The sequence below is a fragment of the Eleginops maclovinus genome, chromosome 12 (assembly GCF_036324505.1).
Source record: "Eleginops maclovinus isolate JMC-PN-2008 ecotype Puerto Natales chromosome 12, JC_Emac_rtc_rv5, whole genome shotgun sequence".
Classification (NCBI taxonomy): Eukaryota; Metazoa; Chordata; class Actinopteri; order Perciformes; family Eleginopidae; genus Eleginops; species Eleginops maclovinus.
Genome location: NC_086360.1, coordinates 2,858,538 through 2,883,395, shown reverse-complemented (window position 1 = coordinate 2,883,395; position 24,858 = coordinate 2,858,538). Strand labels below are relative to the sequence as shown.

General features: G+C 39.2%; 2 protein-coding genes across 4 annotated transcripts; one reads left to right on the top strand and one right to left on the bottom strand.

Annotated features, from left to right (window-relative positions):
- Window positions 1-163: 163 nt before the first annotated feature.
- On the bottom strand, window positions 164-7,559 carry ak6 (adenylate kinase 6). Its single transcript, XM_063896789.1, has 6 exons — window positions 7,410-7,559; window positions 7,244-7,318; window positions 5,385-5,477; window positions 3,303-3,361; window positions 1,904-2,049; window positions 164-667 (listed from the first exon to the last, which is right to left on the bottom strand). Exons 2-6 carry the CDS (start codon window positions 7,278-7,280, stop codon window positions 478-480), a joined length of 525 nt encoding a protein of 174 aa, XP_063752859.1. The 5' UTR covers window positions 7,281-7,318; window positions 7,410-7,559; the 3' UTR covers window positions 164-477.
- On the top strand, window positions 7,297-24,782 carry rad17 (RAD17 checkpoint clamp loader component). Of its 3 annotated transcripts, none has more exons than XM_063896786.1 (17): window positions 7,297-7,702; window positions 8,040-8,126; window positions 9,908-10,129; window positions 10,637-10,711; window positions 11,626-11,764; window positions 12,196-12,332; window positions 15,302-15,354; window positions 15,843-15,968; window positions 17,015-17,084; window positions 17,165-17,276; window positions 18,106-18,297; window positions 19,795-19,898; window positions 19,988-20,134; window positions 20,800-20,928; window positions 21,969-22,089; window positions 23,170-23,255; window positions 23,899-24,782. In XM_063896786.1, the coding sequence occupies exons 2-17, from the start codon at window positions 8,085-8,087 to the stop codon at window positions 23,953-23,955; spliced, it is 1,812 nt and encodes a 603-aa protein (XP_063752856.1). In that variant the 5' UTR covers window positions 7,297-7,702; window positions 8,040-8,084; the 3' UTR covers window positions 23,956-24,782. The 3 variants fall into 3 exon arrangements, with proteins under 3 accessions (XP_063752856.1, XP_063752855.1, XP_063752854.1); XM_063896785.1 differs by having other exon boundaries at window positions 7,309-7,702; window positions 7,997-8,126; window positions 23,198-23,255; XM_063896784.1 differs by having other exon boundaries at window positions 7,310-7,702; window positions 23,198-23,255.
- The last annotated feature ends 76 nt before the right edge of the window (window positions 24,783-24,858 follow it).

Genomic DNA, 24,858 nt, shown 5'->3' with positions numbered 1-24,858 from the left:
TTAAATAAAATGTGGATATTTTAAACATTTAAAATATATATATATATATATATAATATATGTAAGTAAAAAGACTTGGAGTAACTGTTAACCCTAACTTATAATCACTTTACCAAACAAGTGTTATGTAATAATGTCAGTATCACAAGGAAATTGTGACAATGTTGTTTACCATTAGTCATTTATTATCAAAAATATGACATGAACGCAGCAGTACACAAGCGCTATGACCTGACACCAGTATGCTCTGGTTAAATATCAGTTATGGCTTCTGACTTGTGTCAGTAAGCCTGTTCGTTACAGTTTTTAAATAGACAACCACCCGCTGCTTTAAAGTCCGACCATTTGCCCAGCCACTGCAGAAACGGATTTTTCTTTGAATATATCATAAGTCTTCCCGTGGGCAAAATATGTGAAAGTAAATGTAGTTTAACATTTATGTTTAATTGTCCAAATAACTTTTGTTGACAGTGCGCTTCTAGTTATTGTCCTTCATCCACTGCTCAGTCCACTGGATTATCTGCTCCAGGTTGCGATCCATGTCCTCAGGAGTGTTGCTGGTGAGCTGGTGCACGATATCCTCGCTGTAGGCCTCCATGGCCTCCTCATAGATAGTCTGGAAGATCTCACACTGCACGTTGTCCTGCAGCTTCTTCCCCGTGTACCCCCTGTCATCAAAGAGAGTCCACCTCAGACAAACTGCAACAACTTTCTAATGAGCGGAGGAGCTTCTTTGTGAAGCAAATCCTAGACTCCTACATCGACTTGGTCCCTGACAACATTCTCTTCAACATTTAGCTTATTGTATTTTTTTTTCTGACATGTATATATTTTTGTAGGCTGACCCGGAAGTAAGCTGTGCATGGGTTCCCTCGACAAAAAAGCAATGTGATTTCTCCATAGTGTTTTGGAATATTGTAAAAAATAAGATCTGTGGAAAACGAACCTGTTTGATAAATGCACGTTATGTTCAGCCGGATAATCTCCACATGTTAACCCTACTTTTAGATCCTTAGAATCTTAAATGTAATCGCCAGAAGCAAAATGCTAACGTTATGCTATAAACGAACTACAGACGAGTACAGCAGGGTCAAATTCAACGTCACGCCAACTTAAGAACCTTTCACCTGACTTTCGCTTGCATATTTTAACAAAGCTTTTCCTTTTAGCCACTCTGGGTTTAACTAGAAGTCATTGCTCTAGAAAAGGGGCAAACAAACTTAGCGGGAGTGTTTACGTGTTCGGCATAATGACGTACAACGTCCTCGACAACTTCTGTAGTCCTATTACTTGTTAACAGCCATCGTTTTTCAGACACGTAAACTCTTAAAAAAGATCACAAGTGTAGGGGGGGGGGGTCACTGCTGATGTATTTAATGTCGTAGAACAAAACGTGATCCGTGTCTTAAACTTGTGTCAACCACAGACCTTATTTCGAGCTATTTTCCAAAATCCTACGGAGAAATCTCTGAGACGAGGGAACCGGAAAGGGTCAAATGCTAAATCGCTCCCGGGTTTTAGGACTCGTTCCTGCACCACTCTATTTGCACTATTTTATTCTACACTGTTTCTTCTTGCACTATTTTTAAATTTACTTCATGTCTTTTAAACATTATGCTTCATTGTTGGAGGAGACTGGGAACTCTGTTTTTCATTGCCATCTCTACATTTATTCGATTGAATGAAAAAAATAATCAACAACTGTTTTGATAATCAATAAAGTCATTTTTCAAGCAAAAATGTCTGAAGGTGCGGCTTTCAGCTTTTATACCATTTTTAGCCATGGCAAATGGGGGTTCAATTCAGATCTGCCTGTTGGAGGTGTTTTCAGCCAATACACAAGTAGCTTTTTGAGCAGCATCATAACAATAGTCTAGATACTATATATCAGAAGGGTGCATTACCTGCTCTCTAGCCGCGTGTATAGCTGTGTGTTGTCTGTGCGGAGGACAAAGACGATGTGGAACCAGCGCTCAGGGAACAGGTCACAGCCATGATAGTCAATAATCATACCACCGTCTACCATCTGTTCGTCCAGCTCATCCACCACCTGAAAGAGGACAATACAGCCACTTTAACATACCCGTAACCTCATTCAATCTGTAGAGATCAGATGCATGGTCGCAAGGGTTGTTACAGAGAGGAATTAAACTCCGCTTGCAATGCCTTAAGCCTGTCGTTTGTCTTCATACAATACAGTATGGAGCGGCATGAGGAAGAAACAGCAACACCTCCTACAGCTCTTCTGCTGTAAATACAAATAAACATGCATGTACTGTATATGTAGGTTACATAAATACATTACTGTCACAATAGTGTTTTTGTATAATGTTCAGTAGTATAATTCATTTTCAATCAAACTGATGAAGTATTATTTACTGGTTTATAGCATGTTCAGTACTGGAACTTCAGAATCCTAGTTGAAAGGTCCCCTATTATGTAAAATGCACTTCTTTAATACATAAGTATGTGTCCCCTGTGTGTAAGTACACTCAAAGTGTCAGAATACAACCCTCTCTCTTTTCCTCCTTACCCACATCTCTAAAAACAGGGGTACAAACGTGCTGATCCAGATTTGCTGCCGATATGACGTAATAAGGAAAATGTGGGCTGGCTTTGAATTGAACTCCTGGCTGAATCCACTCTGTTCTGCAAGTATTATGGTCTGTGTTTACATTAGCAAGCAGCGCTAACACTCAGAGTTAACGCTGTACTGGAGAGACTGTGTGTAATATAAAGGTCCTGTCCTTGTGGTAAACCGAGAGAGAAACGTTTGAGCTCCATACTGTTTCAGAAATAATGCTGGATGTGGTTTGGAACATAATATGGCGTTTAATCACGGCAGCGTTTAGCTGAGTTTCTCCAGGTAGAAAACTCTCTTGAGAGGAGAGAGCATGACGCTCCAAAGGGGTGTGGCCAGCAGCAGCTAGTTCATTTAAAGCTACAGTCACAGAATCAGCACTTCAGGAACAGGGCTGAAATAGAGGGGGGTGAGGCATGCTACAATGGGGGATCTGTTTGTTATTTTGAGTAAAACACTTCAGACATGTTTTGTATAGATATGGTCCTACAATATATTGTTCAATTATCGCATAATACGAGTCCTATAAATCGACTATGGTTTAAATGTCATGGGAAATAACGGTTTGCTGTGAAGCAGATAAAAAAGGACACAGGGAATTTAGTGAGTTTAAGCAAGATGTGCAATAGTGCAGCAGAGTGCAGTTCAAAATCATATACATGTGCAGCACAGACCAGACAGATCATATCCCCTGGTCAAGAGCTTGCATGAATCTAACTCACCCTGTCCTCATCCAAAATTGGGCATTGGTACTCGTCATCGTAGCCATCATAAAGTTCTCCTGTGGAGACAGAATCAGGATTATCTCTGACATTTATCAGCTTATAGTTGCATTAGAAGTCTAGAAGTGAACCATTGACTGAAGATTCAAACCAGCACAAAAAGTGGTCAATAAGGGTTTTCATTCATTCAACAGTTAAGATGACGGATGCTCCATCCTGTGGGTGCTTTCCCCAGTCTAGGTTTCTATTTCAAAGTCAAAGTCAACTTTATTATCAATATCTCTGAGTGTGTGGTACAAACAGGGAGACGGAAATGCTGTTTTCTACCGTACTAAAGTTAAAAATAAACACATACAGTGCTCAGCGTAAATGAGTACACCCCCTTTGAAAAGTAACATTTGAATTGTTCCAAAATGTTGACAAGTTTTATATAACATCTGTTTAACTTATAACATGAAAGTAATGTTAATAATATATCTTAGATTACACATTTTTCAGTTTTACTCAAATAAGGGCGATGCAAAAATGAGTACACCCCACAACAAAAACTACTACATCTAGTTCTTTGTTTGGCCTCCATGATTTTTAATGACAGCACCAAGTCTTCTAGGAATAGAATGAACAAGTTGGAAACATTTTGCTACAGCAATCTTTTTCCAATCTTCAACAATGACCTCTTTTAGAGACCGGATGCTGGATGGAGAGTGATGCTCAACTTGTCTCTTCAGAATTCCCCATAGGTGTTCAATTGGGTTCAGATCCAGAGACATACTTGGCCACTGAATCACTTTCACCCTGTTCTTCTTCAGAAATCCAACAGTGGCCTTAGATGTGTGTTTAGGATCATTGTCATGTTGGAGTGCACGACGATCAAGGGCACGGAGTGTTGGTATCATCTTCTCTTTCAGTATAGAGCAGTTCATCTGTGAATCCGTGATGCCATCAATGAAACGCAGCTCCCCGACACCAGCAGCACTCATGCAGCCCCACATAAGGACACTGCCACCATGTTTCACTGTAGGCGCCATGCATGTCTCTTTGTATTCCTCACCTTTGCCACACCATGCAGTTTTGAAGCCATCAGTTCCAAAAACATTTGTCTTGGTCTCGTTGCTCTAGAGTATAGAGTCCCAGTAGTCTTCCTCTTTGTCAGCATGGGCCCTGGCAAACTCTAGGCTGGCTTTTTTTGTGCCTGGGCTTTAGGAGAGGCTTCCTTCGTGGACGGCACCATGCATGCCATTCCTCTGCAGTGTACGCCGTATTGTGTCACGGGAAATAGTCACCCCAGTTTGGCTTTCTACTTCCTTAGATAACTGCAGTGAACTTGCATGCCGATTTTCTTCGACCCTTCTCATCAGAAGACACTCCTGTCGAGGTGTTAACTTCCGTGGACGACCTGCATGTCTCTGTGAGATGGTTGCAGCTGCATCTTCTTTAAGTTTTTGTACCACTTCTGCTCCAGTATTCTGACTCATAGGTAAAGCTGTGCTGATCTTCTTGCAGCCTTGACCTTTGCGGTGTAAAGAAATTATTTTCTTTCTCAGGTCTTGTGACATTTCTCTTCCATGTGGTGCTAACAACATGAAATGGGAAGGGGTTTTCTTTAAGTAACACCCTTTTATAGTCAGCTGTCTGCTGGACACCTGTGCAGTGAATAATTACACTCACCTGTGGTTGATTATTGTTAAATTAGACATTTGTAGTCTAAAATGTAGCTTTGCTCCAGAGACTTTCAGTGGGGTGTACTAATTTTTGCATCGCCCTTATTTGAGTAAAACTGAAAAATGTGTAATCTACGTTATATTATTAACCTTAATTCATGTTATAAGTTAAACAGATGTTATATAAAACTTAGTCTTGTCAACATTTTGGAAATTGTTTTTGTGTTCATTGAGATATTGTTTCAAATGTTACTTTTCGAAGGGGAAAACTCATTTACGCTGAGCACTGTATATGTATACAGTATAAACATAATACACAAAATAAAGATTAAACATTTTAAAAAGACACAACAATAAATGGAAAAAAAATTGATGAATAGTAGTGGAATATATCTGTTGAACAGCCGGGTAAGGTTTTTACCTTCCTGTGCCAGGTCTCCTATGTTGACATAGGACAGCCCTGTCCGCTGGGCCAGCTCCTTTCCTAAGGTTGTCTTTCCAACGCCAGGGGTTCCTGTAACATTGAGGACATGTACATTTAGTATTGCCCTACTCTTAAAAGGTAAAGTCATGCATACGACATCAGCTGGTGAGAAATTATCAGGTGGTTTAGCCATACTGATGGCTCGGACCCATCTGGTACATTGGTTTAAAAGTAACCAAGTAATGTACTTAATTACACAGTTGAGAGACTTTAACATTACTTAAGTATTTTAATTTTTTGCTACTTTGTACTTCTATCCAACTACAGTTTAGAGGTAAATCATGTACCTCTACTCCACTACATTTATTTAATACTTTTAGTTACTTTACAGATTAGGATTAATGATGTGAAATATAGGGATGCACCGATACATCTGTGAGACATCGGCCGATGTTAGCCCTATTTACCACCATCGGCACATCGGTAAAATAAGGTGACATCACCGATGGCAGTCGCCGATGTTTATGTTTTGCTACGTCTACGTGACCGGGAGAAGTCGCAGGAGATGCTGCTACCCGCTGCATGCTGCAGGACTTTTGCCCCATGTAGCGGGTGTCTGCAGGATCGGTAAATTAAATCCATCATTCCGTGTTCTTGGGAGGCCGTCGTTTATATTTGTGACTTTGTTATACTTGCTGCTACTCCTGTTAACTTCCAGAAACTTACTATGGCTCGCTCAACCTCTCTCTCACTCTTACACAAGCACACACGTATCCCCCACTCTTTCTCTTAAAGGGATAGGCTGCCTTATGCTACTATTACAGTTTAAATAGTAAAACATCAGCCGTCATTTTTGCAATCGGTGCATCCCTAGTGAAATATGATCAACCCTTAAATCAGACTTTAGTTCACCTGGAGTAAATCCAGCAGCTACCCTGCAGTATACAAAGCCATTCGAACTAGCTGCACCTTTACCAGCTCTGAGAACACTTTAATGATCAATCATTATAAAACATATCAGAGATATTATTCTGAAATGGACCAATCAAACAATGACTACTTTTACTGTCGCTACTTTAAGTACATTTAGATGAGAGTACTTTCTACTTTCACTGGAGGAACATTTTGAATGCAGACTTTTACTGTGACAGAGTATTCCTACACTCTGGTACTTCTACTTTTACTCAAGTACAAGATCTGAGTACTTCTACTTTTACTCAAGTACAAGATCTGAGTACTTCTACTTTTACTCAAGTACAAAATCTGAGTACTTCTACTTTTACTCAAGTACAAGACCTGAGTACTTCTACTTTTACTCAAGTACAAGACCTGAATACTTCTACTTTTACTCAAGTACAAGATCTGGGTACTTCACCCACCTCTGCTTTTAGCTAAATACCTTCAACAGAAACAGAATCAGAATCCTGCATTCAAAATGTTACTCAAGTAAAAGTACAAAAGTATTAGCATCAAATACAATTAAAGTAAAAATACCTCAGGACAATATATACAATATGTTTTGTTTATAATTATTGATGATTGATGATCATTTTTATTAATTAATTTACTGCTGGGTAGCATGTGAATGTAATCCAGGCTGAACCAAAGTCTGATGTGTTGATTACACTGTTTATCATTAATCCAAATCTGCAAAGTAACAAGGTATTACATAAATGTAGTGGAGTAAAAGTACATCATTTACCTCTGAATTGTAGTGGAGCTACAGTACAATGTAACATAACATGGAAAGACTCAAGTAGTACCTGATAATTGTACTCAAGTACAGTATTTCAGTACATTTACTTAGTTACTTTACACCTCTGGCTAAAAGACATGCAGCAGTAGTTGTTGATCACCTGTTAGCAGAATGTTTGGTCGCTTCCTCATCTTCATAGCTTCTTAGCAGCCAACACGTGTCGTGATGACGGCACCTGTAAAAACACAATAGTGCTATTATTTATTCATGCCAGTCTAGACACACTCTTTAGACGTTAAGATAAATGTGTTTTTTTTTTAACTGACCTGAGAAAGAGAATTGTGACGAACTGGAAGCGTTGGTTAGCTTGCTGGATGTAAGCAAACACGCCAGACTTTCACAAACACTGCAGTAAACTGGTTGCTTTACGTCAGTTTTACGTCAATAAACAGACAGTTTGTGGCACAACGTATCCCGGAGTTTAAATAGATAAACTTCACTTTGTCTCAGCAACTCTTTGCTAACCTTACGGTACTGTTTGTTGGATTTACACATTCACTTTATTTCTCATTTCGCTCTAACAAGGTGACGCCGTGTGTGCTTCACATGGTCTAACAAGGTGAGTTAACAGATATTATATTGGCTTTATTCAAACTAACAACTTCGTTAGCTAACATATTCAACATTCTGCGGTCCGCATGTGATGTAGTTACACCCTCAGACTTTAAAATATACTAAAATGTACTCTAAGCGTATATAAACATTATATGCTAAGGATATGTTACTACATGTTTGGCAGCACAATAACAACGATGAGAAGTTAAGGTACTACATAACCTTAAACCTCCACCCTCCCTTTTCTTATGCTGTTTACTACTAATAGAAGTGTGAATTGTTTTGCTGCCTGCGTTAGATCGAGCTAAAAGCATCTCCACCACCAACAACACACTTTTCAGGGTCGCAGGTGTTGATGGCCTCGATGTGAGGCAGCACGGTGCAGGATGGACAAACTTTCCGGGGGAGAGAAAGCCGCTTCCAGCAGGGTAAGGTATTAACGTTACATTAGCATGACATCACATTATGTGTGGATGTAGATCTCCAGAAGCGAGATACGCGTATAGTGGTGTACGTAACTGTAAGATGTTGAGGTATTCCATTGTTTGCTAGTTTATACTTCTACCCCACTACATTTCAGAGGTAAATGGTGTACTTTTACACCACTACATGTATTTAATCCCTTTAGTTTACAGATCTGGATGAATGATGGTAAATATAATCAGCCCTTAAATCAGACTGTAGTTCACCTGCAGTAAATCCAGCAGCTACCCTGCAGTATACAAAGCCATTCAAACTAGCTGCACCTTTACCAGCTCTGAGAACACTTTAATGATCAATAATTATAAAACATATCAGAGATATTATTCTGAAATGGACCAATCAAACAATGACTACTTTTACTGTCGCTACTTTAAGTACATTTAGATGAGAGTACTTTCTACTTTCACTGGAGGAACATTTAGAATGCAGGACTTTTACTGTGACAGAGTATTCCTACACTCTGGTACTTCTACTTTACTCAAGTACAAGACCTAAGTACTTCTCCCACCTCTGAGAATATACATGCATGTAAAACATTTTGCACTTAATGTATTATTCAAGTCATTATGTTAGACACTGCTGTGAATTGTTGTGCTGGTGAAATATGAATGTTTTAATACTGCTTTTACTCAAGTACAAGATCTGAGTACTTCTTCCACATCGGATTACACCACATAATGTGTGTGTTTTGACTCCAGAAGCGAGCTATGAGCAGAGGTGGAAGAAGTAATACTACATTGTACAAATACTCTGTTTCAAGTACTTCAAGTCCTGCATTCAAAATTGTACTGAAGTTAAAGTACAAAAGTATGGGCATCAAAATCTACCTTAAATACAAAAAGTAAAAGCACTCATTATCTGATATGGCCCATTTCAGATTTAAAATATTAGATAATTAATGTTGAACTTAGCATAACAGGAAAATACTATATGTTTTTATTTGTTGATTTATGTCTTATGTGAGTTAATATTCTAATTCTATAAAGGAATTAAAGCTGTCAGATAATTGCCATGGAGTAAAAATACAATATAGGATTCCAGAATGCAGTCGAGGTGAAGTAACAAATTAGCGTTAATATACTTTATTACAGTCCACCATTGCTAAACTGTATACAGGATATCTATAGAATATTAAAGGATTTATTTACAATTGCTTTCTTTAACAGGATTTTAAACGTACTTCATTTAGTATTTGTTCCCACTAATCTTTCACTTTGTTTTTATTTTATCTTAATTCATCTATAATTGTCCCATTTTTCATAGCATCAGTTTAATCTGCTGTTACAGGAGTACCTTAAGGCTTGCATTGGGGATGTATCAGCTCTTCGCTGAGCACACAAAGAACCCTTCCTCCTCCAGTATAGCCAGTGTATCTACTTTAGATACACACCTTTAATTGTTAATTTACTATTAATATAAAACTTTGTGCAATATACACGCATGTACAATATATCCTCATGCAATTCACACTTTATTTTTTCACAGAACCAGCTACCTCTCTAACTTTATATGGTCCCTTAAAAACTAAATATACACTGCTACTTGTATTCACAATGGTGTACTTGTTTGCTATTTTATTTTTTTATATTTAACTCTATTCTATTCACTTGATTTGCACTATACATAATAATGTAAATGTTCTCATTGCGGAACAAATAGAGGAATTCTGATTCTGATTAAATAACCTAAATCATTTTTGTTTGTTATTGACTGTATTTTTTATTAGCTGAACCGCTGGGTGGACCCGTCCTTCACTGAATTGCCAGGAGAAAGCTTTGCTGTGTCCAGAAGGAGAAAGGCTGTGAGCTCCAAGGCTGAGGTGAAGAAGCCCAGGAAGAGGGCAGGAGAGGCAGGCAGCTTACAGCCCCCCACCCCCTCCCTGCTGAGAGAGTGTGCCCACAGGGACCAGGATGAGTCCTGGGTGGACAGATACTCGCCCCGTTCACAGGTCAGCATCATCACTGGTTACATGTGTTCTGGTCTCTGTGAAATCATTCTGATACAGTTGCTCTGAATCCAACTGGCTTTCCTCTACTGTTCTAAACACATTTCACATTAGCAATTTATTTTCACTATTACACTTCGATACAGTATTAACTCAATATCTTTAAAAAACGATGTGGCTGATATGATTAAATTCTTCATCATCATCCTAAAATATATCTGATACAGTACATTTTCTGTAAAGGCAGTTATGAAATCCATTTTTTTGCCACAACACTGATGGTTTTGGCTAACTATATGACAAATGAAGACACCTAAAATCTAAATCCAGACCTCTTCAGCATTATCATTTACTCTTGTTTTATTCTATTCTCTAAACTACTGACAATTTTTATCTGTGTCGGAATTCAACAGACACTGGAATGACTGCCACACATGTAGTGATGAAGACTTAAGAAACATGTGGATATATATATATCTTTTTTTTTTCCTAAACTGTCTGTGTGTGTAGGCTGAGCTGGCGGTCCACAAGAAGAAGATCGAGGAAGTGGAGAACTGGATAAAAGTTCACACAAACACATCAAAGGTAATGAATGTGTCATGATTTCATGACCAAAACTTCTACCTCCTTTCTAACAAAACAAGCCAATTCAAATGTGCTGCTGATGCTAGTACTGTAGCCCAAGCTGAGACTTAGCGCTGGACCTTGGAGCTCCCCCTCCCTGTAGAACTCCTTACCAAGTGATATCGACAGTCCAACACTCTATACATAACTCTATAAAAAAACAACAACTAAGAACGAACCTTTCACTCTTGCCTTTGACCTCTATTTCACCCCCTTCTTCCACTTTATGAGCTTGTAAAGCATCTATGAGCACTGTGAAAAAATACACACATCCTCCACTCAAGAAGTACAGATACTCTTGTTTAAAAATACTCTGTTAAAAGTTGAACTACTTCTTTACCCAAGTTAAAGTGAAGTATTTGCTTTGAAATGTACTTAGGTAAAAAGTAGCCAAAACCACAACCGTTTTAAAGAACATAACCCTCATATATGGCTATGGGGGATTTGGAATGTCTCTGTTCTCAGTCAGGTCGATATTTTTCTTGTTGCTTTCTGCCGTCTTCCATTAAAATAGCCTCGTAGGCTACCGGCGCTGTTTGAGATGAGGCGCTGCAAGCGGAGTTCTCAATGGTCCATCTTCTTTGGAGAAGACCAGGAAATGATGGATACACTGATCGTGTTTTCCTGTATGACATTAGATAGAAAAAGGTGCACAAGGACTTTAAATAATAATGATCACACCAACCAATGCCGATTCAAAGTAAAGAAACCCTTTTTTGAACATGTAAGTTGAATGTAGAGGTGTTTTAAAAATGTAAGGACTAAAGTAAAAAGTGGTCAGAAAAGTGGAGCAAAGTACTGATTCGTGAAAATTCCACTTAAGTACAGTAACAAAGTATTTGAACTTTACTACTTCCCACCTCTGTCTGTTACAGGGGGGTGTGTTGCTGCTGACGGGACCCTCGGGCTGTGGGAAGACTGCCACAGTCAAGGTTCTATCTCTGGAGCTGGACCTCAGGGTTCAGGAGTGGACTAACCCCTCCAACCAGGAGCCGTACAGCAGCAGTCAGCAAGGTGAGGAGACAGGCTCCCGGTCCAACCAGTGTCACTTTCGCACTATCGGAGAGGATCACCTTTCTGATGGAAAAACTCCGCTTTATCAGTGTTCATTTAAGAAGGCGTGGGGGGGGGACTAGGTGTTAAGGAAGATTTTTTTTTTGTTGACGAGTCGCAATGTGGATTATTGCTTTGGATTGAGAGTGGACTGTACCAACAAAACCTGTTGCATTATATTCTTTTTGTTGCACATATTTCATGGATTATATATTGCGTACACTCCTTCACTCACGGTTGACTTACTCATAATTTCAACCGTTGAATATATATATATATATGTATTTTTTTTCTTCTGCATTTAAAGCCATGTGTCGTGTGTTTGTTCACATGTGTGAATTACCAGGGTTTCTTTTCTTCTGATGTGTTTCTAATCCTCCATCTTTTGTCAGAATGGAGGACGAATGGTTTGTCCTTCACCTCCCAGTTAACCCAGTTCCAGGACTTCCTCCTCCGAGCAAACAAGTACAAGTGCCTGAAGATGGTTGGTGATGGAGGAGCTACAGACAGGAAGTTCATACTGGTGGAGGTTTGTACTGCTATGAACACATGGTTCCTTTCTTTTACTTAAAGGTCCCCTATTATGCAAAATTCACTTTTTGCTGTCTTTTATATATAAATATGTGTCCCCTGTGTGTAAGGAGACTCACAGTGTCAGAAAATACAACCCTCTCTCTTCCTCCTTACCCACATCTCTTAAAACGGGGGTACAAACGAGCTGATCCAGATTTGCTGTTCTTGTGATGTAATTAGGAAAATGTGAGCTGGCTTTACATTAAACTCCTGGCAATGTCCCTCCCACGTCCCAAACTATCGTCCCCCATATACAGACGGGAAGCTGAATCCCCTCTGTTCTGGAAGTATTATGGTCTGTGTTTACATTAGCAAGCATCGCTAACACTCAGAGCTAACGCTGTACTGGAGAGACTGTGTGTAATATAAAGGTCCTGTCCTTGTGGTAAACCGAGAGAGAAACGTTTGAGCTCCATACTGTTTCAGAAATAATGCTGGATGTGGTTTGGAACATAATATGGGGTTTAATCACGACAGCTGTGAGAACTGTTTTTCTTTGCACTTAAAGACTCACTATTCTGTAACAGCGCTTCCACCGTTTTTATCATCCCTGAAGCTAAAGTGTTAAGCTCCAACTATGCAACTGATAAAAGTCTAACTCATTGACATGCTCCACTGTATTTCAAAAGACTCTCCCTCCCTGACAGTTATATTTTGAGATGCTGTACCGTTCATTTTACTTCTTTGTGTATTAACCTCTCTTCTGCCTCTTATTGTATCATCTGGTGATAATTGACACATTGCAGGCGAAGACATTAAGGGGAAAAAATCCACTGGCCCAGGGGCATCCATCAATAATTGACCCTAATCATAAAGAAAAATAACAAATTTGAATCAATAGTTATTTATTTACAAACTAGATTATAATTCCTAATATTATAATTTTCCTCATTATTTTCCTGGGAGCTTTGTCTATTTGACAGTTTACAGTGGGGCAAAAAAGTATTTAGTCAGCCACCAATTGTGCAAGTTCTCCCATTTAAAAAGATGAGAGAGGCCTGTAATTTTATCATAGGTACACTTCAACTATGAGAGACAGAATGGGGGAAATAATCCAGGAAATCACATTGTAGGATTTTTAAAGAATTAATTGGTAAATTCCTCGGTAAAATAAGTATTTGGTCACCTACAAACAAGCAAGATTTCTGGCTCTCACAGACCTGTAACTTCTTCTTTAAGAGGCTCCTCTGTCCTCCACTCGTTACCTGTATTAATGGCACCTTTTTGAACTCGTTATCAGTATAAAAGACACCTGTCCACAACCTCAAACAGTCATACTCCAAACTCCACTATGGCCAAGACCAAAGAGCTGTCAATGGAGACCAGAGACAAAATTGTAGACCTGCACCAGGCTGGGAAAACTGAATCTGCAATAGGTAAGCAGCTTGGTGTGAAGAAATCAACTGTGGGAGCAATTATTAGAAAATGGAAGACATACAAGACCACTGCTAATCTCCCTCGATCTGGGGCTCCACGCAAGATCTCACCCCGTGGGGTCAAAATGATCACAAGAACGGTGAGCAAAAATCCCATAACCACACGGGGGGAGCTAGTGAATGACCTGCAGAGAGCTGGGACCAAAGTAACAGAGGCTACCATCAGTAACACACTACGCCGCCAGGGACTTAAATCCTGCAGTTCCAGACGTGTCCCCCTGCTTAAGCCAGTACATGTCCAGGCCCCGTCTGAAGTTTGCTAGAGGGCATTTGGATGATCCAGAAGAGGATTGGGAGAATGTCATATGGTCAGATGAAACCAAAATAGAAGTTTTTGGTAAAAACTCAACTCGTCGTGTTTGGAGGAGAAAGAATGCAGAGTTGCATCCAAAGAACACCATACCTACTGTGAAGCATGGGGGTGGAAACATCATGCTTTGGGGCTGTTTTTCTGCAAAGGGACCAGGACGACTGATCCGTGTAAAGGAAAGAATGAATGGGGCCATGTATCGTGAGATTTTGAGTGAAAACCTCCTTCCATCAGCAAGGGCACTGAAGATGAAGCGTGGCTGGGTCTTTCAGCATGACAATGATCCCAAACACACCGCCAGGGCAACGAAGGAGTGGCTTCGTAAGAAGCATTTCAAGGTCCTGGAGTTGCCTAGCCAGTCTCCAGATCTCAACCCCATAGAAAATCTTTGGAGGGAGTTGAAAGTCCGTGTTGCCCAGCGACAGCCCCAAAACATCACTGCTTTAGAGGAGATCTGCATGGAGGAATGGGCCAAAATACCAGCAACAGTGTGTGAAAACCTTGTGAAGACTTACAGAAAACGTTGGACCTCTGTCATTGCCAACAAACGGTATATAACAAAGTATTGAGGTGAACTTTTGTTATTGACCAAATACTTATTTTCCACAATCATTTGAAAATAAATTCATTAAAAATCCTACAATGTGATTTTCTGGATTTATTTTTCTCATTCTGTCTCTCATAGTTGAGGTATACCTATGATAAAAATTACAGGCCTCTCTCATCTTTTTAAATGGGAGAACTTGCACAATTGGTGGCTGACTAAATACTTTTTTGCCCCACTGTAAATCTACCCCAGCTTACACAGCAGGTGTTTTATTTAATGCCTTCTGCCTCTCCACACACAACTTGAGGGTCAAATCCTGGACGCGTTCTGCTACCTGACCATTGAAAAGTGGAGAGTCCCTTCAATTAACAACCAAAAATCTCTTAGACGGTGACATTTCTGCTATGAGTATTACTATTTTTATAATGCACTCTCTGCTTGCCTGTCAATGTCAGGGAGAAATATAATGGATAGGTCATCAGTTATAGCCTACTGGAGGCTGACATATTATCTAAAGGTCGGATCAGTCATCATCCTGCACTGCTGGGACATAGCTCTAATGGTTGTTGTAAAGCTGCTCTGTTTGCCCACACACCTGAGATAACTCTTGACACTCGCATGTCCCTCCTCAGGATTTCCCAAACCAGTTCTACAGGCAGCCTGGCAGCCTGCACGATATCCTCAGGTGAGTTTTCAATGTGCACTTTTCTCACACAGAAACTCTGCAGAAGTTACCATGATGGCAAACAGCTTTGAAGCCACTATGTACTAGTGAAGACAGCATTTTAAGGACTTAACTTTGCAGATTTCTATGCCCTAATTTCAGTGTCAGCTAAAAATTATAGGAGGATTGAAAATTGTCTTGCCACCTTGGAGACATTTGTTCCTCAGCATTAGGAATTGAGGTCCCTATAAAACAATTTCTAAATGACATAGTGTAGTCTATGATGTGTCTATTTATAGAGTGGTGCTGAAATGAGTTAGCAAGTCAATGTTTTTACGGATCAGTTTTTGGTTGGATGTCCTAAATAAGGTCTGTGCTCAATTCAAGCTTACAGAAATGCATGTGCATGCGTTTATTTGTGTGTGTCTGTCTACACAAATAGTATTTATAATTGTATTTGGTACTATTTATATGTGCTATATGATCTGTGTCACCTATGTGTCTTTCAGGCGCTTTGTGAAGACCAGTCGGTGTCCCCTGGTGTTCATAGTGTCAGACAGTCTGAGTGGAGACAGCAGCTCTCGCTGTCTCTTCCCCAAGGAGATTCAGGAGGAGCTGGACATCGGCAGTATCAGGTTGGATACAGTTTAACCCCTCCTGTGGACTGACGAGGGAAGATTTGGGGGATGAGCGTATAAGGACAAAGAATGTTGTTTTGGCGAAAGTTGATGTGTCCAAAGACACTTTTGCTTGTGAATGGCTGTCTGTGTCTTTGTATCAGCCCTGTGGTTTGCTGGCAACCTGATGAGGTGTACCCTAGTTCCATCAGGACAACAGAGACATGTCAAACTTCTCACTCTCAGATGCTAATCACTTATGCAGTGTATTATAAATTATATTATAGATGGTCCTTTTCTACTTTGCAGTTATTTTATCACAGTGAAACTCTGCTCTTCCTGCACCTCTGTTTTAAAGCAACTCAGTGACTCAAGGGACAAAAGCCCTTCCATTTGCTTTTTTCAAGAGTTGAATTGATGTTAGGTAATAAAACCTGCAAAGTAGAGGCCAAATAAAACAGTATGTATGTAAAAAAAAAACTGAAACTGAGCAGTAGAGTGAAAAATCCACGGCTCTGTGTGATTTAACAAGTTAATTTTCATTAAGCTGACTTTACCACTGTGAGCGTTCGGGCTCACCCCTACGTTCCCAATGACGAAAGGACCACACGGTACTTTGAAACTAAATGAAATCTTTATTCCGGAACAGTACTTTTAACAACGGTACTGGCGGTTAGTGGCTCTTGTCTCTTGTTCCTGTTGGGGAAACAGTCCTCACTCAGGCCCCCCGTCTACTGCCAAGAGACCAGAACCAGGTTACGAACATGATTTTAATCAGTCCCTCATTACCTGATTCTGATCAGCTATCTGGCCTCCGGCTGAGCCACTCCTACCACTCCAGCAGCCGGCACCCTAACTACACCCCGCTGCCACAACAATGTATTCCATTCTAGTAACAGTTATTTATCAACTCTTAAAGTTTGGGCCTTTATGGTTTCATGTTGATATGATTCATGTCTTGAACATGATTGTATGTATTAGCTAAACAAACTTGGATTATCAAGATTTTAAAAACTAGTGACCATCTAAAGCTTTCCTCTGAACACTGTTTTGTGTGTTCCCAGTTTTAATCCAGTGGCTCCAACCACAATGATGAAGGTCCTCACTCGGATTTCCACCCTGGAGGCAGGAAAGGTGAAAGGAAGCCTTGCAGTGGATGAATGGTGTTGGTACGAGGTTTTATGTTTCCTTACACCGTATTTTGTTCTGAGCAGAGTGCTGGAAGGATGTGCGTCCCTGACCTGGCCGTATTGGAGACGCTGTGTTCAGGAAGCTCAGGAGATGTTCGCAGTGCCATCAACAGCCTCCAGTTTTCCTCCCTCCCAGGTGAGGAGTGTATACGTGCACACAATGAAATCTTTCAAGAAATCTTTTTTGTTGCAAAGCAAATATAAAGATAAGATCAGATGTACTTTATTGATCCCTATTTCAGATTTATTTTTCGTCACAGCAGCATAGAAAACACATCACACATGAATGAGAAGTAAGTGACATAATAAGAAACAATAAAGAGATACATATCAGTAGTAGAAGATAAACAAAACAGGAAAACAGTGAGTACATAGACGTCAATAATGAAGGATAAATATCTATAATATTTATATTGAATACACAATGTTAATATACAATAAACAGAATAGGAGCAGTGTACATTTCTCCAGCCTATCAAACTCCCACGTTTGAGTTCGTATATGTATATACAGTATAAACACTAATCAGAAATATAAAGCAACACTTGTTTTTTCTCCCAACTGCAGATTTTAGGATGTACATAGAAAAAGTATGGCATCTCTGATTTCAGCCTGTGAAAAATGTGAGCAAGCAACTGTTGCGTTAATATTTTTGTTTAGTGTAGCTATATATATATATATATATATATAAATATATATATATATATAAACCGCTCCAGAAAAAATTAAGAGACCACTCCAATTTGTTCTTAAATCTTTATCTCTACATGTATGGCAGTCATTCCAGTGTCTGTTGAATTCCAACACAGAGAAACGTTGTCAGTAGTTTATAGAATACAATAAAATAAAATAAAATAAAAATAATTTAACTCAAAGACATATCTATTGTGTAGAAATACTGTACCTGTATATGGTTGTCTAATCAACTGACATGTATAAGTTCTTTCATCTTTGTAATTCTCCAGACACGTCACTGGAGAAGGGGCTGTTGAGGAAGGACAGACATGGAACAACACTGGGCAAAGCTGTTTCCAGAACAAACCAGAGGAAGAAGAGGTCCAAACAGAAAAAGGACCAGGAAGAGGAGCAGGCTATTGGAGGGAAAGATGCCTCTCTGTTCCTGTTCAGAGCACTAGGGAAGATCCTGCACTGCAAACGTGGGTCATATCTCCCTGTTTCCATCGAAGAATCCCCTAACTAGTAGTGTGTCTCACAGCCTGATCTATATTCTTCTTCTGTCGTTAAAAACACATCAGTGAGCCGCTCTGTTGCACTGGAGGATACGTCCCTTCTTCACCATGAACACTCAGACACTGCACTTTATTTACACTCAATCCCTCATACATCGTTCTGCTGCCCCAAACGGAGTAGTACAGTGATGTTTTTTTGGAGGCTGACCCTAAAGTTTGCATAGAAGGGCTCCCTCCACAGAAAGCAATGGGATTATTTGAATTGATTATTGAAAAATATTACAAAAAAATAAGATCTATTTCAAACACACGTTCCTCATACTTATTGGTTTTGTTCTGCATGATAATCTTGGCATATTAACACCACTGTATGATTGACTTTTTAGCAAAAATGCAATCAGCAGAAGCAAAAAGCTAACGTTAGGCTATAAAGGAACTACTTTAGGGTCGCATCACTGCTCAAAACCACTAGTAAGCTAAAGGTGGACTTGTGTTCAGCAAGATGATGTGGTAGAACTGGTAAACTGCTAAGTAATATCAGTGTAAAGAGAAAATAGTCCCGCATAAAGGCTCTATTTCCAACTCAGTGAGTAAAGTTGTTTGAGGATATTATTGAACCTTTGTTTTAAGGAAAATAAAAATGTAAGTTGTTTTGAAAGGTGAGCATCTTTAGAAAGAACCAATAGGATGTCAGAAAGTTTAGAGACACAGACTAGCTCACGGTTGGACATAACACAACACATCTCTAATCCTCTAAACTCTCGATTTCCGAGACCATCAACTGTAATCAGCAAAAGGGATCTGCTTTAATTGTGAAATGTTGAGTGTATCCAGACCCCTCTACTTTTCCGCTGTAGATTGTCTATTCAGGATTTTAGATTAATTCAAATTCATGAAGAAATGATAATATAATAATGAATAAAGCTTTATTTATATAGCACTTTTCATACAGCAGGTGCAGCTCAAAGTGCTTTAACAAAACATTGCAAATTAATCAGAGCACAAGAAATGAACCTCAGATCAGCAATAAGACCTTTTTGAGCATAATATAACAGTTTAAGAGATAAAAGGAGGTAAAAGACATGATCATAAAATAATGATCCTTCTCAAAGAAAACAACTTCAAATATAAACCTATTAAATAAACATATATATCATAATAGAATAATAATAAAAGTGAATAGATGAAAAGAACAAGAGAGAGAAATGTTGCTCGTAGAACTGTTAACTAAATGATATAAGTAAACACCTTTAAAACTTGTACGTTAGAAAAACAAACAATACCAAAATGTGTAAATAATAAATACCTAAAGACCATTTGAAAGGGCGGTGTTGCTAATAAAAAGCTAAGAAAGACCTTTGATTATTAGGACCACGGGTAGCACAGATGCAGTTTATTATAATCCACATAGCTTCTGTCAGTGTTGTGAAATAGTTTGTTTGCTTGTTTGTTTGTCATTACCAGGAGGGAAACAAGAAGATGCTGAAGTGGTCGAGTGTCCCCCTGGACCCCCTCTACCCTCCCACCTGTCTCATCATCACAGAGAAGCACTACTCGTGGACCCTGAGGTGCACACACGTTGTTTTTACTAGCTTTCACAGATTCCAAACGGCATCTCAAGCTCTAATAACACTTCTGTCTTTATGTCTTTGTTCAGTATGTTGTTGAGCGCTCACACATGTCCGGGGAGTTCTTCAGCCTCTACCTCCACCAGAACTACCTGGACTTCTTCTCCGAGGTGGAGGATGTGGACCGAGCCAGCGAGTATCTCTCTGATGCTGACCTCCTCAATTCTGATTGGACGGTCAGTATTTAAAAAGTGATATGAATACGTTGATCATCAGAGGTGGGAGAAGAACTCAGATCTTGTACTTGTGTTACCTTGGTTGGTTGTTGGCTAATGGTTGCACAACCAAAAAAACATGGTGACATCACTAAGTAGTCAAATCTGATCAGCTGATTTTTCATTTTAAAAGTCCTGCATTCAAAATGTTCCTCCAGTGAAAGTAGAAAGTACTCTCATCTAAATGTACTTAAAGTAGCGACAGTAAAAGTAGTCATTGTTTGATTGGTCCATTTCAGAATAATATCTCTGATATGTTTTATAATGATTGATCATTAAAGTGTTCTCAGAGCTGGTAAAGGTGCAGCTAGTTTGAATGGCTTTGTATACTGCAGGGTAGCTGCTGGATTTACTGCAGGTGAACTAAAGTCTGATTTAAGGGCTGATTATATTTACCATCATTAATCCAGATCTGTAAAGTAACTAAAGGGACTAAATAAATGTAGTGGAGTAAAAGTACATCATTTACCTCTGAACTGTAGTAGGAAAAGGCAGCAAAACATTGAAATACAGTCAAGTGCAAGTCTCTCAAAATTGTACTTAAGTGCAGTACCTGAGTAAATGTACTCAGTTACTTTACAGCACTGTTGATCATGTACCAAAAGGTTGTGTTGTGATGTTTTCAGAGTCGCAGCACCATGGGGTATTATGGGTCTTCAGTGGCCACAAGGGGGCTCCTGCACTCCAACTCGCAGCAGGTTTCTGTCGGCTTCAGACCACTTCACAAACCCAACTGGCTGCTGGTCAACAAAAAGGTACGACACAACACATAATGCTCTGTCATTGGTTAAAAGTTATTGACTGGTTTAAACTGAGAGACCTGGCTCTTTTACATCATAAAGGGAGTAACTGACAAGCTACTAGCTACCCTGGATATGGTCTGGAAGACAAAATATTTAATGGACTCACTGTGAAGTTGTGTGACTGCATCGTGTATGGTTGTAATTAAAGATGTCACCTGAACCAACATTTTGCTACCAAGTCAATGCCAACATTTTGACAATGTGAGGTTCCTCGTTTATCTGCAGTACCGCATGCAATGCAGCTAAAGGACAGTAGGAGCCGGGGGCTTGAGACCAAGGATGTACTGTTCTCACTTTAATATGCATGAGTAAATAAAACATTTAACATTTTGATTATACTAATCTCTTCACATAAATCTGGCCGTGGTGCTCTCGACCGCAGGTTTGCATAGTTTGAATGGTATATTGGTAACAAAATTTGTCCACAAAGAAAAATGTAAACACCTGTCAAAGTACTCCATACTCCTCTGAAGCACATGATGACACACACACAGACGAGAGCTGTAACATTATCAGCTTCATCAGTATAAATGGCCAAAAAGCATCTGAAGGATTCTTCAGATTATAAGTTTGATTATGAATAGATCAACTAAAACAATGGGACAGTCTGGCTTGCTACCCTCTCAAAAACACGCCTGTTTGATTTCCTGGCTCCCACATGGTGGAATGAGCTCCACATTGACATCAGGACAGCAGCAACTCTGCATATCTATCGTCACAAACTGAAACCCCATCTGTTTCAATTGTACCTTGGCAATTAAAACAAGAGAAATGCACTTTAAAACATTAATTTACTCCCTGTTACAAATTCAGCAGCACTTACAATGGTAGGACTTGCCTGAAGTGGGTATATCTGCATTTGTTGTTCAGAGTTTGAATCTGTATTGTTTTTGCACTTAGTGTGAGTCCCTGGATAAAATCGGCTGCCAAATTAAATGTACTGTAATCCTGTCATGAGTAGTCTGTAATGACACTGATGTGGTTCCTGTCAGCACCGAGAAAACGGCCTGGCTGCTCAGTCTCTGTTCAGGAGCTTTTGCCTCACACCGCTCAGCCTGCAGACTGAGCTGCTGCCTTACCTGGCCAAACTCACCAACCCTCTGAGGAACCAAGGTAACACACACACGCACACGCACACGCACACGCACACACGCACACACACAGACTGCTGATGTTGATGAGCGTCGCAGTAACAGCTTGGTTGAAATGAGTGACAACGTTGCACCATTGGCCTCGGATGTTATGTTTAATGTATTTGTCCTGTATATGTGTTTTTGAACCAGTCAAATCTCGTAGTTTTTAACAGTGTCAGAATGATTTATATGTCCCTGGTTCATGACAGTTAAGAATAAAGTAAACAAAAGCTAAAACGAATATGTGTATATATAAACATAAGTCGGAATGTGCAGTAACAATATTTAAAAAAATAAAAATGTTCTATAAATACAAGACGTTGAGTTAAAATGTGCAAGAAATCATCAAATAAAATATTATTAAAATAGTTATATTAAAAAGTAACAGTAAAGTTGTCAATGGTAGTTAATGTGCAGTGTAGGTTTCAGCTTGTCTCTCAATAAATGCTACAGATCCACAGAGCATCATTTGAGGATGGTCTGAGTAACATTTATTCAATCATAACACTTTAGATGTATAATTTACAACAACAGACTGTTGAAAATGCAATGGCTATATTATTTTAATTAAAACAGTCTTTAACATTTTGTTGTAAAGTAGCTTAACATTTGATTGTGAAATGTACTATAAAGCTTAGACTAACAACTGAGCATTTAACCCACGTCCACCAAAAATGCCAAGATATATATTATGCGTCTCCATTCTTCCTGAAAATACTGTGAATTGATTTTTGCCTCACATGGCCCAGCCCTACAGCCTCTTTAAGCTGCCACATTCATAACATGCTCTGTTGCTATGGTTTCCTTGCATATATTGTTCTTGACATTTCAGCATTATATCGAAGACTCATGCTTAAAATGCCTTCAAATGATAGTGTTATTTGAAATGACATTTCATAGTGTTTCACTGGTATTGGTTGGTCATTGTGCTGGCTGAAGAAATAATATTTTTGTCTGTGAATAAAGTATTTAATGTGTTATGACCTTTGATTTTTCTGTTGAGACAGTCTGTAAACTTTATTGAATGAGTGTGTATGTTGGTAATGGACTTCATTAACAGACGTGCTCTGTGCTTCACTGAGTTCCAGCTCAGATAGCTTTTATCCAGGATGTTGGTCACATGTCGCTGAGGAGGCTCCCCGGCAGGTACAGCGCACATTTTCCCATAATGCACTTAGATTCAAGTCTTGAAGTCCACATGACTTAAAGACTTACTTTCTAACTGTCTAACTGATTATTTTACCGACCTGGAAACGCTATGTTTTGTAAACGTGTTTTTGGTTAGATTCCTGAAATATGTATGTGATAAATGCACATTTTAAGAGATTTACACTGTTTTGTTCTATGACATAAAATATGTCAGTAAATAGCAAACTGCATGGTGAATGTCTGAAGCTTTTAATTGTGATAAGAACAGCGGCTGCATAGAAGTGGCTACATCCACATCACTGCACCCCGCAATAAATATGCAAACAGCATTTTCAATCACTAAGTGGCGTGCTGCATCTCGCCATTTACATTGTGTGTGTTTTTTAATCATTTCTCAATGGGTTATTTGTTAGGTTAATAAAGTTGCAAGAGCTTAAAAAGAAAAGTAATTTAATTCCTTTGGTTAAAAAGTATAACCATTGATTGTTACTATGGATACCCATAATTGTTCATACATTTCCCTAAACGTGATATAGAAAGATGTTGAGGTGTCTTTTTAACAAACATCTGTTGATGTATATTTCTACATTGCATTTGTGTGAACCGTATTGAACCAGATGTTTGTGTTGTGCGTTGGCAGATTAAAGTTGGAGGCTCTGACAGACAAAGAGCCAGCCCAACCGGAGGGAGACAGTGAGGAGGAAGAGGAGCAGAAAGTTGAAAGTCAGGGTGGGGTTGAGGAGGGACTGCCTGAAAGTCAGCCCCAACCTAGAACAAGCCAAGACCTTCTGGAGGAGGAGGAGCTGCTCATAGAGGACTACAACAGTGACTAACACATCCACTGTCAAACTGTGCCACATTCACTTTTCACTGGATGTTCCTATGAATGAGTTTTGGCTTGATATGGAGGAGGATCAGCGACACGTGAACAAAAAAAAGTTAAGGTCTGAGATTGACAAATCAGGAAAAACAATGTTACTTATTTCCCCCTCAGAATTCAAACCTTAATCTTTGGTAAATTTAGATTGGTTTTCAAACATACATATAACTGAACCTGTACTCCATAGCGCGTTGATGACTGTGATACTAGCTCTGGTATCACCAGGGTTTTTGCCTCGTTGAGATGTCACCTGTATAAGATGAGATTGTTTTTGTCTAATAGAAGCTGTGATTCTAAAGCTGGAAAACAGGCTCATGATGATGTGAAAGCACAGGGATTAATTTCTCCTAAAGTGGCCCTTAATAGTTCAGTTGTGCCAGTTGAAATATTGTCAGTATTTATTTGTGTGAAGTGAATGTTCAGCACTTGTTATTTCTTACTTCACATCTCTTTGCTTTGCTGAGTGACTGTTTAACCTTAGATGAACCTGTAATGGAGAACCGTCTGTGAACAAGCCCAGCGCTAAACTGACATGTTACATTCACCGTGTTCCATGGTTGGATGGGAAATTACATTAAATGCTTTTTGATGTATGAAAAGTTTATTTCAAAAATAACCATGTGAATTAAAATGTATGAAACTGATCATTGGGCTCTTTACTTGAACATTATCTTGCCAGTAGCCTACTAACACACCTCTTTATCCAATATTTACTTTACA